The following is a 15,176-nucleotide window of genomic DNA, read 5'->3' as shown; positions in this document are numbered from 1 at the left end:
GAGGGAACAGATAGACGGAAAGATGCAACGGGTGATGAAACAAGTAAGATCAGAATCTGTCATAAAAAAGGCTGATCCCCACATCGTGCTCCCTGAGAGGCTTGGCTCTGACTGGGGGGGTGAGTGATGTGTGGAGGTCTACTCAACCAGGGAGCAGACCTGGGCAAAACAGACGCTGAATACATTTTGAGCGCAAAAATCACAAGAGGAGAACTGATTTATCCTCTTTTGCAAGCGATGTGTCTGCTTTTGAAGCTTTTCAAGCATCACCGAGGGTAAATCAGACAAACATCAAGAAGTTCTGTGTGTTGTGTGAGAATCTGCAGAAGGTTTTGGAGGGCCCTGACTGGCACTGATAGAAGGCAAGTTAAAAGATTATGATCAAGATGATTCACCAAACCACAGCAATTGAAGCTCTGCTCTTTAAGTCACTTTAATTTCTCTCATTGGTCTTGCCTGATTTAAGTGGTCCTCTTTCTACACAGAACTCAGTGATTAAATGACCAACTCTGTACACACCATCCTGTGCTTCTCCTCCGGCCATGCTATTTCAGTTCCATCATCTCTGCTCTAATTTCCCTTTCTCAATTAATCGTTCACCCTTGACCCCAGCCTTAGCCCTGCACACTGAATAATAGGTCCCAAAGAGGGCTATCCTTTCATTCAGCTCTATGTTCCTGCTTTACATTTCTTCATCGGGTGATTTAACTCAAAGCATTTTGCCAATTAACTTTTAAAAAGACACCCATTCATTTCAATAGTGCAAATGATGAAGAGTCTCTTTTTTTATTCAGCTGTTATGTATAGCAGACTAAACTGTACAGTATGTTAAGAGCTGATCGCTGTCCTGCTGGGAGGAACTCATCAGCTGTCCATTTTTAGAGCTCTCTGTCTCTGGAAAAATAACTGAGGTCATCCATTAGACCCTACAATATAAAATTATTTTAGAAAAAGCACAATGTAATGTGACATGAAATGCTGAAGTAGAGTTTTAAGATGTAATTGGGCCCTAATGATCTCTTTGTGGAAATGGGATTCATGCAGCAGCAAAAAGGTTCAATTAAATACAAATAGTTTGGACTGAGGATTAAAGCTGAACATAAACATGGATTGCAGCATTAGGGGTATGACACATAGCAACAGGACTAATATACTATGATATATATTATCCATAGTGATCAGTGTTACAAAAAATTGTACATTTGTGCATTACTTTGGTGCACTTTAAAAGCAAAATAAAGAGGCTAGATCTTTAAAGAACATTGCACTCATGTTAACAATTTTGTGGCCTACTAAACAATTTGATGATAAACGGACTGCATAGATATAACTGGTGATGAAACAAAAAATAAACTCATTTATTTAATGTTTTTCCAGAAACCCTTAATCAAAGAATAATTTCCATAATGTTTTATTTTACCTTTAATGGACACATGTAACATGTTTAATACTTCCTGTGAATATAATCCAACTAATCTTATTTCCATACTGTATATGTTGTGTTAACACCTTATTTTGAAAACTGGACTTTGTCACACGTGACATCCTCGCGCTACATTCACCAAGTCACCAAGGCACTATGGATCTAAACTCTCTCTAAAATCTCTGTTTTCTATTGAAAGAACATCATCAAACAGTTACATAAAATCACCCAATAACATAACAGCTCCGATAACACAACTCAAAGACAATAATTCAAGATGTCCATAGCAACCACCATAGCAACAATAACATTGCATTGCAACAATTTCCTGCCCAGACCAGAAAGAATCTTCATAAGAAATAACAAAGCAATGATCATATACATACATTCACTGAAAGAAGATTATGAAAATATGTAATATTTTAAGTATTGCATTTTGCCCTGAGAATAACAGGATTGTTTGGTGACGTGGAGAGATGTTTTGTGATATGGATCAATGTAGCTATTACACATTATGATGTGGGACTGGGTTGAGCTCTCCATAAAGCTGAGAGGAACTGCAGAGTGAGTGATAAATCTCTGTGGGTTTTTCACTGTGAACAATTCCTTTCACATTACATATTAAAGCTAAGCTAGAATTATTTATTTGTAGCTCAGCCATTAATTCTATTGGTTATTATTAATTGCTGAGATCTGGGAACAGACATCGTTGTACAATGTTATCATTACTTACAGAACTAATAATCAGGGCTATGAAAATAAAACCCAAGTAGTAAGAAGCTGCAGTTTTCTGACTGGTGGTTAATTACATAACAAGATTGTGGAAATGTTTGAAAAGAAGATTTTCTCTACATGTTTGGCAGTCAGATGGAGAGGTCTGAAAACACAAGAGATACTGCCTCTGGCTTTGGGGAAACCACAATAAAAAATCCATAAAGTCACAGCGTGTATCTGTCAGGACTCTTCCATTCAGTGGAAAACTAACACATTTTGTCAAACATCTCAGTACCATCTCACTCATCACCAAATGATAGAAAACCCCAGCATTCTGTGTGTCAGCCCGAGCTGAGCTGAGCAGTATAACTACATATGACAGCCCATCATGACCCTGCAAATCTCCTGCGTGATCTGTTTCATTGCAAGTTAAAATGTCATGGGTATTATTAAACACCATCATCTGACAATCAATTTTCTTTTCACGTCAAGTCTCTTCTCTCCCACAGAAAATGTTCAGTGAAGGAAACCTGAGAGGCAACATCTGAGCAGTGGGTTTTGTTGGTTTCCAACATGGAATCCTTTATCAGAGTACAGTAGGTTTTTCACTTTAACTATTTGTTCTTTATAAAGCAAGCCAGACCCTTTGAAAGACTTTCATATCTCCATGGAAACTGATTTTGTAAATACATCTAGGTCTGTAATGAGTGTGCACATGTCAAAATTCTTCATAATACTTGTTGGTATAGCAACAGTAGGCAGATGTTAACATCAGTGCTAAATTAATGGTAAAATGAAGTGATTACACAATTATTTAAAACAACTTTGGCCTTATTTCCTTGGTTTTGGATCCATTGAGTCCCATTGATTTTATTCCACACTGATCAACTCTAGATATGCTCGTAATAATGATATCCCACTGCATCTAAAACTCCAGAACATTAAGGTAACTGAGTGTTCATATGATGTCATCCATCACGCCAATCAGCATCAGTGCACACAGCAATCACATGAATTCTCTTCAATGACTGCTTCTCTAGTTAGACACTGTGGCCGTGATACAATAATTACCATATCATTTAAGCACAGCAGGTTCAGGAGAGGTGTTCTGATTGGAAATAAGCAAAGGACAGTCTATTTGATCCTATCTGGAACCAAAATGGCCATTTTTCCATGTAATTGTCATACGAATTTTATGCAGACGTTTGAAACGTTGCAAAAAAGAAAAAAAAAGGTAAATGCGAAATAGGTGCGTTTCCATCAGCTGGAAAAAGCTGATCAGACCTGAGTTACATGTTCGTTACGTCAGAACTTATTTGGCATTTACTCTTTTTCAACAAAGGCAAAACCCACCTCAAGTGAGCATAAAAGCTTTGTTTTCAAATTTTGCCGTTTCCATCAACCTTTTCTAATGTGACACTTCAAAATGTGCATAAAAAATGTTTTTTCAAGAGCACCAAATTAACAGATGTCTCTTGAGTTCCATTTAATATCCTGGGGTTATTTTAATCTCATGTGGACTTTTCATGCAGGTACCTATTTTTTCTGTTTGTAGTACTGGAGTTGACATATTCTGTCTGCCCATGGCTACCACAGGCCCCTGGTAAATTATTAAACAGTGTGGATGACTGACTGATATTACAGACATGTAAGTGGGGGTGGCTGAGGGGGATGAATAGAGGATATACATATAAATGCTGTGGAAGCTTTGAGAGGCATTAAATGTGCGATCCTCGTGTATATTTGAATTATTATCATGCACCAACATAGATGGCAACAAAGACATGGCTCCTGGATTGTTTTGCCTAAAAAGAAAATGAAAGCTCTGAAATGAATTAGCCAGCTCCAAACTGACAATAACACACACACTTACCATCAAACTCAGCAGGGCCCACTCCTACTATGATGATAGACATGGGCAGCGAGGCTGCCTGTGGAGAAAACACAGGAGGGGTATGAGCCAGGCTACCGTACCCCCACTCAAAACTACACACTGTGCATAATATGCCTGAATGTACAGTATATAAACATGCCTGAGTATACTTGGCTATAATAAGAAGAAAATGCTTTTTGGCCATTTCCATTTCTTCACACTGGGTTCTTTGTTTGTCTTGATTCCCCCCCCCCCTTACTGTTGTTCTGCTTTTGTTGTCCTTTCAACAACAAAATGCCATCATGACATATGGAAATATGATGAATCAAGAATCAAGAATGCGTCTTATTGCTCCTGGTTTCTTGCTAACAATGCACACATACATTTTTTTGCCTGTACGAGTATAGATTTCTTTCTCATCTCAACTGTAAATCAACCGGATCTGATCTGAGGCCAGCACTTTCATGCATACTCAGGAACAGTTTCTTCCATGAATCAGACTAAACTGTGGTGTTGTATGCTCGGATGCTGTTTGAATTTTAAGGACTTTAAAACCCAATATATTGCATCATTATATCAGACTGGTTTAATGATATGATGACTTCATCGTAAAGGAAACCAAATGTTCAAGAGGCAAAATATTATTGTCTGAAAGGGGCAACTTGATACAGTTTTATTTGATTATCAAGCATAACCATGAAAGGTGCCTTTGGCAGTTTTGATTTTGAACTACCTGTAAGCATTGATTTCCATGCACCACTTCCAATACCAAAATTAGGTTTTACATAAATGTGTCGTGGAATCTTTTGTTTTAGCCCCGAGCTGGTGAAACGATTGTCTTTTCCTTAAAAATGTTGCCAAGAGCAGCTTTGATTCTGTCTCTGATATTCTGTTCTTTCCTTTTTAGTTCAGATGGAGCTTCTCTGACTGGATGTTGTTCAGAATTTAATTGAGATGTATTTATTATCCAACAGTTTTTTGGACAGTGTTGTGTCTACTCACATTAACCACAGACTCTTTAGTCTGAGCCATGTCTGAGATGACGCCGTCTGTGATCATCAGCAGCACAAAGTACTGGGAGCCATCAGTCACTTCTGCAGCACACCTAACATTATAACACACACACACACACACACACACACACACACACACACACACACACACACACACACACACACACACACAAACAAACAAGTTAACTGATCTGTGTGTGTAGAGTAGTTCAAAGTCACATCACATTTCGGATGAGGAGAAACAAACATCAACAGCAGATTGATTATCTTTTTTTCTTTTTTTTTGCATTTTACTCCCTGACCTTGTGCTCCTGGTCTTTAATGGCTTTCAGGAGCTTCTGCCAGTCCCACCAAGATCTTGGTGCGTTTCTTATGATCAGGGGCATCACCGTAAGGGGACTGACTACCCCACTGGGGGGAGGGCCCTCAAAATGCCTGGAATGAAACGTTTAGGAGTGTTTTGCAATTTTTATTTAAGTAATTAGTGTCAAGTGTCAAAACTAAATTATAATCGGCTCAGTATATCTGTTGGGAGACTGAACTGCATATCCCCAAATTTTGTTTTATTGATATTCAACAATTCAACTGATTCACAAAAAAAACTGTTATGGACTGTGTTTTCTGTCCAGGCCTCTCATTCCAGTTTCGTCAGACCCAGAATCGCCCCTTATCCTTACTCCAACAGTGCCTCTCACTCAGAAGACTGGAGCTGCACCTCCACCCCCAGGCACCTTTGGGAGCAAATCTCTTCTCAAAGAAGAGTGGAAGCAAATCTCAAAGTCTGGCAGAGATCTTTTGGTGTAGGTGGTGACGGGAATACCTGAGCACCTTACAGAGCTGGCACAGGTGGCAAGACAAGAGGCACTACCTCAAAGAGGGGAATGTTGACATGTTAAAAGACAATCAAGCTAGAGAAATGTGTGGCCCATGGCCATTGTCGCAAGGGCCTTACCAAGCTGGGACGGCCTTGTGAGGAGGGTCGAAGTGAAAGTTGTGAAAGAAGGGACACCGAATCTATACTCTCGTCCCATCTCTGAAGTTGTTCTTCTCCTCTCCACAGAAGACTAAACACCAATCAGGATAGTGTGGGGTTTACTGACCCCAGGGCGGGGAGTCTTATGGACTGTGTTTTCTTATGTTCAGAGTGATTTATGCATGGGTTTACTGCCTCCTACTGGCCATTTAAATATCTAAGTGTTATTTCTGAAGTAGGAAGTTGTTGCTTTAGTGATACAGGAAGTTGTTGTGCTGGGTGACCTCGGAAGTTGTTTTCAGCATGCACAAGGGGGTAAGCCAGAGATTGGACAGTGAAGCCGACCAAAGCCTGCGTGGAGGGATCCATGTAGGCCCAAAAATGACATCAAAACCCTGTGACACCCCGTCGCAGATGAGAGATGTAACCGTATTGCTTAGATATTAAGCTCTCTGCAATCTCAAAAAACTATACAGCGATTAGTGACGCTGCGTTGGTGTTTGGCAGGTGAGCCTCGTAGGTGGGCTGATTAATCAGTGACGATCCCTGTCAGACAAACACACTGAGCCATGAGACTTTTTGTTGGTGCAGCTATGCAGCTACCAGAATTACGGTGTTTCTGCCATTGTTCTACGTCATTAAACCACCGTTATACTGTGCGATCATGCGCAGTAGACGTTGGTGCCAACAGGAAGCAGCCCTGTAGTAGTATTTTATTGGTCCAAAACTGGCTTCACTGCTCTCCATTCAAATCAGTCTATGGATTCAGTTCAGATATTTTGGTGCTGACGTAACATCTCTCGCCATCCTCCTTCATATGTCTTGCTAAACGCAATGTCTGTAAGTAATGATGTTTGTATGCATTAACACCGCATGTCTGTTGTTATATTTGTCATGAAGACATTTCTGAAGCTAGTTCATGGCTGTTTATGCTGGCACTGTACTACACACAGATATCATTTAAATGATTTAGCTTTTTAGATATTGAAATGTATTGTTGTATCTGTTTCAGGTTCACAAACTTTATTGATAAACTCCACAAACAACACAGTGTCTCCTGTGGCTTTATTGATGACTGTTTAGCTGGCTGGATAGCTACGGAGTTAGTGAGACCAGTGACAAATAACATTTTCTGTTTTGTTAATGGGCTAATATTAGTGTATTCATTTTAATTTCAGATAACAGTATCCTTTAAAGTTTTACAACTAGTAGTTTAATATTAATTCCAGTTACAGCAGTTCAATTATGGTATGTTCTCATTCATTAAATCCTTGTGCAAGAAAAATGCTCTACGTGGTGGTCAGTCTCTAATTCTTTTTGTAATGCCCCCCCTATCCAGGCTGTGACTGGTTGAAAATTGACATTGATGAGTAACTTTATGCACACGATTAGATAAAAATGCACCTGATCTTCTCCCAATTCTGTCTCCACCGGGTAGAAGAATAGCGGCAGCTTATAAGATGTGCCAGTATGCAAGAAAAAGTCCTGGTACGTCAAAGGAAAAATGTAGAAGTGCCACTATTGAGTACTGTGTTGGGGCATTTTTCATGTTGTTCAGGCGCCATTTGCCACTGTTGACAAGAAATCTGCTGCTCTGTCTCTTGGCTGTTGCTGTGGTGCTAAGGGAAATTATTGAGATGTAGTTTGGATCAATGGTGATGTGTGAGGAGGTTGGGACCTAAAGAGAATGCTCAAAGCAACGCAAAAACGCACACAATGAATGTTGACTGTAAAAAGCAAAAGCCGAATCCCGGACATTTTGGGTGATTTAGAAATCAAGAAGACGCATTTTTTAGGTCCCAAAAAGAGGACATGTCTGGGAAAAAGAGAACGTATGGTCACCCTACACAATGGGCCAATGGAGGACCATGACGTTGCTTTTGGATCTAGATCATAGGCTGTATAAAAAAAGTATACATCACCCATTGGTTTGTGGACAGCTGTTTCAAAGCCTTGAGTTTTGAATTTTGGCCGTTGCCATCATGTTGTTTTGGAACCAGAAGTGACCATATTTGGATGAGAGAGCTAGCTACCTGGGGTTAGTAAATCAACTGGGTGCTCATTTTGGTTAGCGAAAAACAGGCTTCCAACAAAATACTTACTTTCTGTACTTACAGGAAAAAAAAAAACTTAGTGTTTTTTAGTACAACCAAACGCTGAATAAAACATTTTTCAACTTTCATTAACTGAAAACACACTGTGAAAGGGTCAAAGATCGCAGACAAAAACAATGATAGCACCCAAGGTTGCAGTGGTAGCAACTTGTCAATCACAAGGAAGCCAAGTCTTAAAGCATACTGTGGCTGTCCCAGACTAAGGATTTACATAGTTGAATCAAAATTGTCAAGTCTTGCCTATAGTCGACTGATAGTCGAATCACATGTGCGTCTGTGTGGCGGCGATTGCGGAGAGGGGGGGTTACACACAGTAGCTCTGCTTTAAACTTGAGATGTTGCAGAGCTGAAGTCTCTATTTATTAGTCAGTCTAACTTACACTGTACATTTACAGCTAAACTGAGGCTTATTGTTGACCATTTTCTCTCTGCTTGCCAGCCACTCACCGGTCTTGTTTTGCGTGCGTGCCGTGCAGTCGACAACTGCACACATGCACGCACGTCGCAGTCTATTTCAAGTTGCCTACTGTTTAAAAACGCTATAATATTCTTTGTTGGGTTTGTCCAGTGGAGGCCTGGTGGTACGGTGGATAGCGCTGTGGCCTCACAGCCAGAAGGTCATGGGTTCAAACCTCGGTTGCTCAGACTTTCTGTGTGGAGCTTGCCTGTTCTCTGGGTATCTGGCGTTTAATTTATATGGACACTAAATGAGCCGAGTTGAATGGATTTGAAGAAGCATCAGTGTGAAAATGACGGCTGTAGAATGGAGTTTAAGTTATTAGTGCATTCTGCACTGGAATGGATTTGATTGATGACGATCTGAAAGGTGAACAAACAGATGCACTGAATTACAGACAGTAAACACAAGTGCGTCAAATATCATTGGTCTTTTCCCATCCACATACAATGGTTCTGATGCCCATGAAATGTTAGCTTTTAGTAGTGCATGGGGGGAAATTCACTTAGGCCAGACTGAGTTCTTCTGTAGGTTATTACTTAAATGCTACACAGCTGCTCATGTAAATGTGTGATGAAGTAAAACCATGTCTAATTCCTCTCTATATATAATTGGAGTAATGATTACTATATACATGTATGTATGATTGCTTTTATTTTATTATATTTTCATGTGTGTATATCTGTGGGTATATGCTAATGTATAGCATAGCCTACATTTAGACAACAGCCCACATTTCCTTAGACCTGTAGACCACCATTTTCCTGCTTCTCTCTCTCCTAAAATATCTTCAATATCCATCTGGTCAATGAATGGAAGGATATGCAACAGCATTAACAGGGACACTATAACATTTAGTTTTCACTGACAACAACATTCTATGGGGACTTAGGCAAGGATTAAACTTTCCGCGTCTGCGAGGGTCTGCTAGGGTCCATGTGATTAAAAAAGTCGTCATCAGAGGGGGTATGCTAATGTGCAATTTACACTTCTGTCTCAAATCGATGGCGTAGCCTCTGCGTAGCCTCTGCGTAGCCCCTGCGTAGCCCCCTACCCTTAGCTGTCACCTATGGCGTAGCCTGACGTGCACCTTCTCAAAAAGTTAATTACACGTCGAGGCGACGCGGACCGTAAGCTCTGTGATTGGTCGGCTGGGTAGCCTCGCAATGCCTCCGAGCCGACAGGAAGTGCTCTGTGCTTTGAAGTAACTTTTACTAGCAGCCAAAACAGCAGCTGTAACATGGTATATAAAGTATACAATTCGGTCGATAAAATTTGAAAAGGCTACACCAGCCGCACCTTTACAATTTTACCCCCATTCACGTTAGCGGAGGGCTAAACCAGAGGTTAGCCTGCTCGGCTGCGGACACGTTCGCGCTGTAACAAAAAAACGGGAGAGCTATCAGGGCACCAACCAATCTACTGTGCATGTGTGGAACATGTCCACCAAGCTGTCTGCAGAAAGTAGTCCGCGTCTATGGGGTCCACAGCTGTCCGTGTCCGTGTCTGCGTCCGCTCCCGAGAATATTTGAGGCTTTTTATTGTTTTGAAATAGGCTACTAGAGATAGCTAATATAAATGCTGTTCACATTATCAACACTGGTGTTAGCCAACTAAAATATCCCCTCTCCTTTAGCTCAATAAACGTAGCTTAAATTCAGCAAGTAACAGTCACTAACAACAACGTACACTCTGTATCACTCACTATGCTGAATCAATCTTCCTTCACCATGTCTGTGTCTCTCTGTGTGGAGTAAAGTGGCACTGCAGCTTGGCAGAGCAGCGATGAAAGGCAGCCTCCTTCAGGCTCCTAGTGCCCAACTACAGCAGGGATTTAAATTATGAAGCAGAGGAAACAACCAGAAGGATTATTTTAAGCCAATAAATACAAATCATATTTTGTATTTTTCTATAGTAACTTACACTATTCTTGCTTCTCTTTGTTTAGCACTGCACTTTGTCTGCACTGTAAAAAAAAAATAAAAATAATTAAACAAATACAAAAACGAATTCTAAATCTAATAATCATTTTTCTCATTATTATTTAGGGGCGCCTAGGACCATGTTAGGGTGGCTTCAGACCCCTTAAAATAGGCCTAACGACGTTCATGGGTTCATAAATGGCAATAAATGATCAGAATGTCCCAGGAGGTGCGGACAAGTCAGCACAAGCTGTGGCTCCGTCTCTTCAGTGTTCCTCTTCTGCCACTACACACACATGACACACACACATACACGCTATGCCCACCCATGCACAGCGACCCCCCTACCTTAAGGGTTAAGGTTCCAATTTTGGATGTATTCACACACTTTAAAAACATTTACTAAAAGCTTCTTTCTTTTCGCATTTTTATTTATGTTGAAATGTATTTAGGCTGTATATATTAACTTATGGAGAGAAATCTGGTAATTCTATGTAAAATCAGAGGTTGAGCACCCCTGTATCGCCAAAATGGTATGATGCTCATTTCTTAACGCCGCAGCGAAGATTCGACTGTGAGATTGACAGTCGAATCAGGCTCCACCCATGGAATCGTCTATTCGGGGTCAGCCCTAAAGCATACCCTGCTTTATCATCTATTTTCCTCTAATTGGGAACATAATTTACATGCTGAACATCATGGTGTACTGAAGAAGATTTGAAACCAGTGACTGAGACTATAAACTCATTAGGGAAGTGTTAATAAATCACTCCACTCCCAATCTGACTTCTTTTTAAAACCAGTGGAGTCACTCTGTGCTGGCTGTTAGAAATAATGCAGGTTTAAGGCACTTGGCTTAACTTTTTAGATCCTGAGGCTGGCACTTGATCTAGGTCAAAGTTCATTAGAAAAGTAGCATTTTAGAATGCAAGTAATCAGTTCTTTATTAGTGACTGCTAACCATGGATGTATAATTAGAACTCTCATTCTCTGATTGTACATTCATGCTGCTTACTATGATAGCCCCATGTTTTGGGCCCTCTCTTGTTCTTTGTATCTTGCTGTGATCTGTCCCTTTAATCCAGGTAATTGGTGGGTGGAGTTGATACCTGGTGTAAGATGCAACACACGTGAGCACTCACACATACACAGCATACATACTGATCTGACAGACACCTACAATTGTATATTTTGCTTAATTTACTTATCTAGTATTATTTTCAGACTGTGTGGTTTCATTCTTTTGTCACTTGCTGTTGAGCCAGGTTGTAAAACAACAACAACATATAACTATTAACTGTTAATACTGCTAATATGAAGCATCCTGTTACTGCTGTGGAAACATGCCTATCAATTTGTGACTGCAATACATTTATGTAGTATGTCACCTGTATCATTTTTTTTAAAGCAATTTGCGATCTTTTTTATGCTGTAATAAATTTTGACTTCCATCCATCAACTAAGCTTTTAAATGCAATATACATCATGTCCTACAGGTAATTGTACGATCATCAGATACTGTGATGGTTCTCTGTAGGTTGTTCAGTATGTGGATTGAAATGTTAAGGTGATATACGCAGATGCAGGGTCTTTCCTTGCCAGCACAGACTTCTCATAAAATAGTCCACATAAAACAGTGTTATATAATAGAGTACACACTACACTGGCTAGTGTGTGTGTGTGTGTGTGTGTGTGTGTTGTAGGTAATGCCACGATACCAGTAGGGAGAAAGGAGACCTGCTGTCTGACTCACCATTTGATTGGCTCCCACTATCAGTCTGGCCGGAGGCTGAGAGCAGGCAAAATGGCAAACTGTCTCTCTCTCTCTGCCTGCCTTCCTGTCTGATGGAATATTTTCTGTCTGCCCTCCTGCCTGTCTCAACATCCATCCCTCATGTTTTTCTCTATTTCCCTCTCTCTCATCACACAACCTCCTCTTCCATTCCCCAGCTCTCTCACTCTGTCTCTGCAGAATAATGGGAAAGTGTATCAACAGGTGAAACAGGAACAAATTGTGCCGTTACATCTCAAACTGAAGTCTTGAAGAACTGCAGTGTTCCATCACTCTACTTTCCTTTAGCCAATGCATTTTTCTTGTGCATACATTTCTATTTCCTGCATGCTTCCATGTTCCTAACACATGGATCTTATGAACAAATTCTTGTCACCTGCTTTTATATGTAAAGTGCAATTGAAACCCTCTCCATGTAGGTGTTCCAGCAATTCCGTTGTAAAAGCCTCGGGCACGGGGATGTTCAGTTCTCAGTTTAATTTGTTGATTATAGCACCAGTGCAACTCTAGATGATTGTGTAATTTGTGAAAAAAGAAAAAGCTTTTTGACTAGAAAAGAGGACTTTTGTGACCCTTCAGAATAACAGAATAACTTTAGATAACAAACAAAGCCGCACAACAGGTGCTTTGACTGAAGAGGATGGAGGTTTTCTGCTAATGTTAACCTGTAAACTGATGCTGAAGAATGCTACAGATTAAGCAGACTCCTGGAAGCACTTTAGAAGCATATAAAAATCATGGAAAGAATAAATATTATACAGTTCAAGTTTAAGGTTTTGGAACCACACTTAAGGGTGAAACTGACACACACTAATGAAATAAAACTGCAAAAAGGAGGTAAAAGAAAACAGGGAATGACAGGAGCGTAAATGAAACCATTTTGTGGCTGAGGCGGTCCTTGATATTTTCAGCATAAAAACATCTACATTTACTATCACTGTTGTTATGGTCTAAATGTAGCGGAGGTCTTCACGTGCCCCCTATGTGTACCTGATCTGAAAGGGATCAGTGAAAAACCAAAGCATTAATACATTTTTTTTAAAAGACAAGGATAATCCCACCCAATCAGAATCGGCCTGATTCAAATGCGGTTCACTCAAACAGACACACATTGAGTGCTGAATGTCAGTTAAGTTTGCTAAAGTACCTTTGAACCAACCTGATGCTGGTACAACCTCCTCTACTGTTCAGTGGACAGAGCTGTCAGCCGCAAGGCAGGAGAGACGCAACGTGGTGCACTTGAATTATTGAATTTATAATGGAACTATGACCAGGTATGCACACCCTTTTTTTCTCTCACCGTGTGGAAATGTGATGTTATCACATCACAGATGATGGTCAAAGACATTAAAATTGAGTCTCTGAATCTGTCTGTCTGTCTGTCTGTCTGTCTGTCTACACAGTAAATACCCACATGAACACTGTCAGAGTTGAACACTTTTGAAGTGTTTGTATGGGTCCACACCACAGAGTGTTAATTTACCTCTTTTTGGACTGCTAGTATCTTAATGCTAATATAGTGTTAGGTGTTAATTTTTGACTGTTTTTGAAGTCAAAATTTAACACTTCCTAACACCCACTAGTGTTAGTTTCTGTGAACACTTTTATGTAGTGTTAGACATGAACTCTTTCAGAGGATCATTTGTTTACTACGCAGGTGTTAACCCCATGACATTTTAAAGGTGTGAATTTAGCTCTGCCATATTACTAAAAAAAACTTGGACAATGATGTTTGCAAAATAAAGTTATGGTTATGTTTGGTTATTTTAACACTTGCACCTTAAAGAATTTGAACATTAGACATTAAAAAAATTTAACAGAATGAACAGATTAGGCATGCATGCTAACCGCTAGCTCATTAAACAAGTGTTAGGGGGGGCTAGTAACAGTGTGGTGACATAAGTTTAAGTTATGATGGTTCACCACTGCAAATTGACCAGGTGCCAGTAGAGAAATATCAATATAAAATCTAACATTAACAGATACTTCTTCATTTACATATCAAACAGTGTTAAAGTTTTGACCCAGGTCAAAAGCACGGACCCTAGTTTCCCAGCAGTCAGTGGAGCGCTTTCAGGAAGACTCTCCTGGCTTCAGTCAACCGGTGTGTGTAGGCCTACGCAGTGTGGGCGGGGTGACATGAACACTTCAAGTATAACAGCCAAGATCAGAGTTAAGAGTAAGAAGTTCAGAGTTACTATTTATATGATTACACTTACAGGTTTGATTCAGTGACACTTACAACTCCTTATCAACTGAGAGTCGGCAAGAATACATTAACAATTGTTATTATGAATTTTTGGCCATCTAGTCATAAATGCTCCTCACCCTCTAAGCTAAGGAGATCTAATGTGGTGATAAGCTGAATCAAAATAACTATCAATGATGTTCCCACAGGGGCTTCTACAGGATCTGTACCTCACCGAATAACTCAACAGCAACTATGAACCTTCAGTTCTACGGGACAAGGGTAACAAAATGCAAACCCTTTGATCTGGGTTGTGTTTGTGTGTGCGTAGGCTGGTTTCTTGTTTCCAATAATAACAGATACAGTATTTTCATAGACCATCACAGATCCATCTTTTCTGCCCCACAAAAACAACATGGCATCAGACAACACACAAGAGCACACGGTATAAACACAAAAAGTGAAGACAAAAACTAAACGTGCACACACACATTAACTGTTGGGGAGAAGCTGCATATTGTTCATTAGCTGTGATAATATATAATATCATTGTTCCAAGTTACTGCAAAGGGCAAGAGTAGTTTCATGTGGCTGTGTTTATTTATGAATATACAGTATGAATTATTCTATGCATCCTTCACAACAAAGAAGAGGTGGACAAAGATGAGGAGCAGTAACAGGAAGTGTTGGACCAAGAGGAGAAGAGA

The 15,176-nt window shown here is 40.0% G+C and overlaps 1 protein-coding gene across 1 annotated transcript in view; it reads right to left on the bottom strand.

The window, feature by feature from the left end:
* Positions 1–15,176, bottom strand: part of cpne9 (copine family member IX) — a 203,475-nt gene that overhangs the window by 8,022 nt on the left and 180,277 nt on the right. The window contains exons 17-18 of the mRNA XM_038696360.1: positions 5,013–5,115; positions 4,011–4,068 (exon numbers count right to left, since the gene is read on the bottom strand). Of these exons, the coding sequence (XP_038552288.1) occupies positions 4,011–4,068; positions 5,013–5,115 (161 nt within the window). The remainder of the gene's footprint in view (positions 1–4,010; positions 4,069–5,012; positions 5,116–15,176) is intronic.

The sequence above is a fragment of the Micropterus salmoides genome, unplaced genomic scaffold (assembly GCF_014851395.1).
Source record: "Micropterus salmoides isolate LMB-PRFRI ecotype aquatic unplaced genomic scaffold, ASM1485139v1 Ms_hic_scaffold_4, whole genome shotgun sequence".
Lineage (NCBI taxonomy): Eukaryota > Metazoa > Chordata > Actinopteri > Centrarchiformes > Centrarchidae > Micropterus > Micropterus salmoides.
This window is presented reverse-complemented; position numbering and strand designations above follow the sequence as displayed.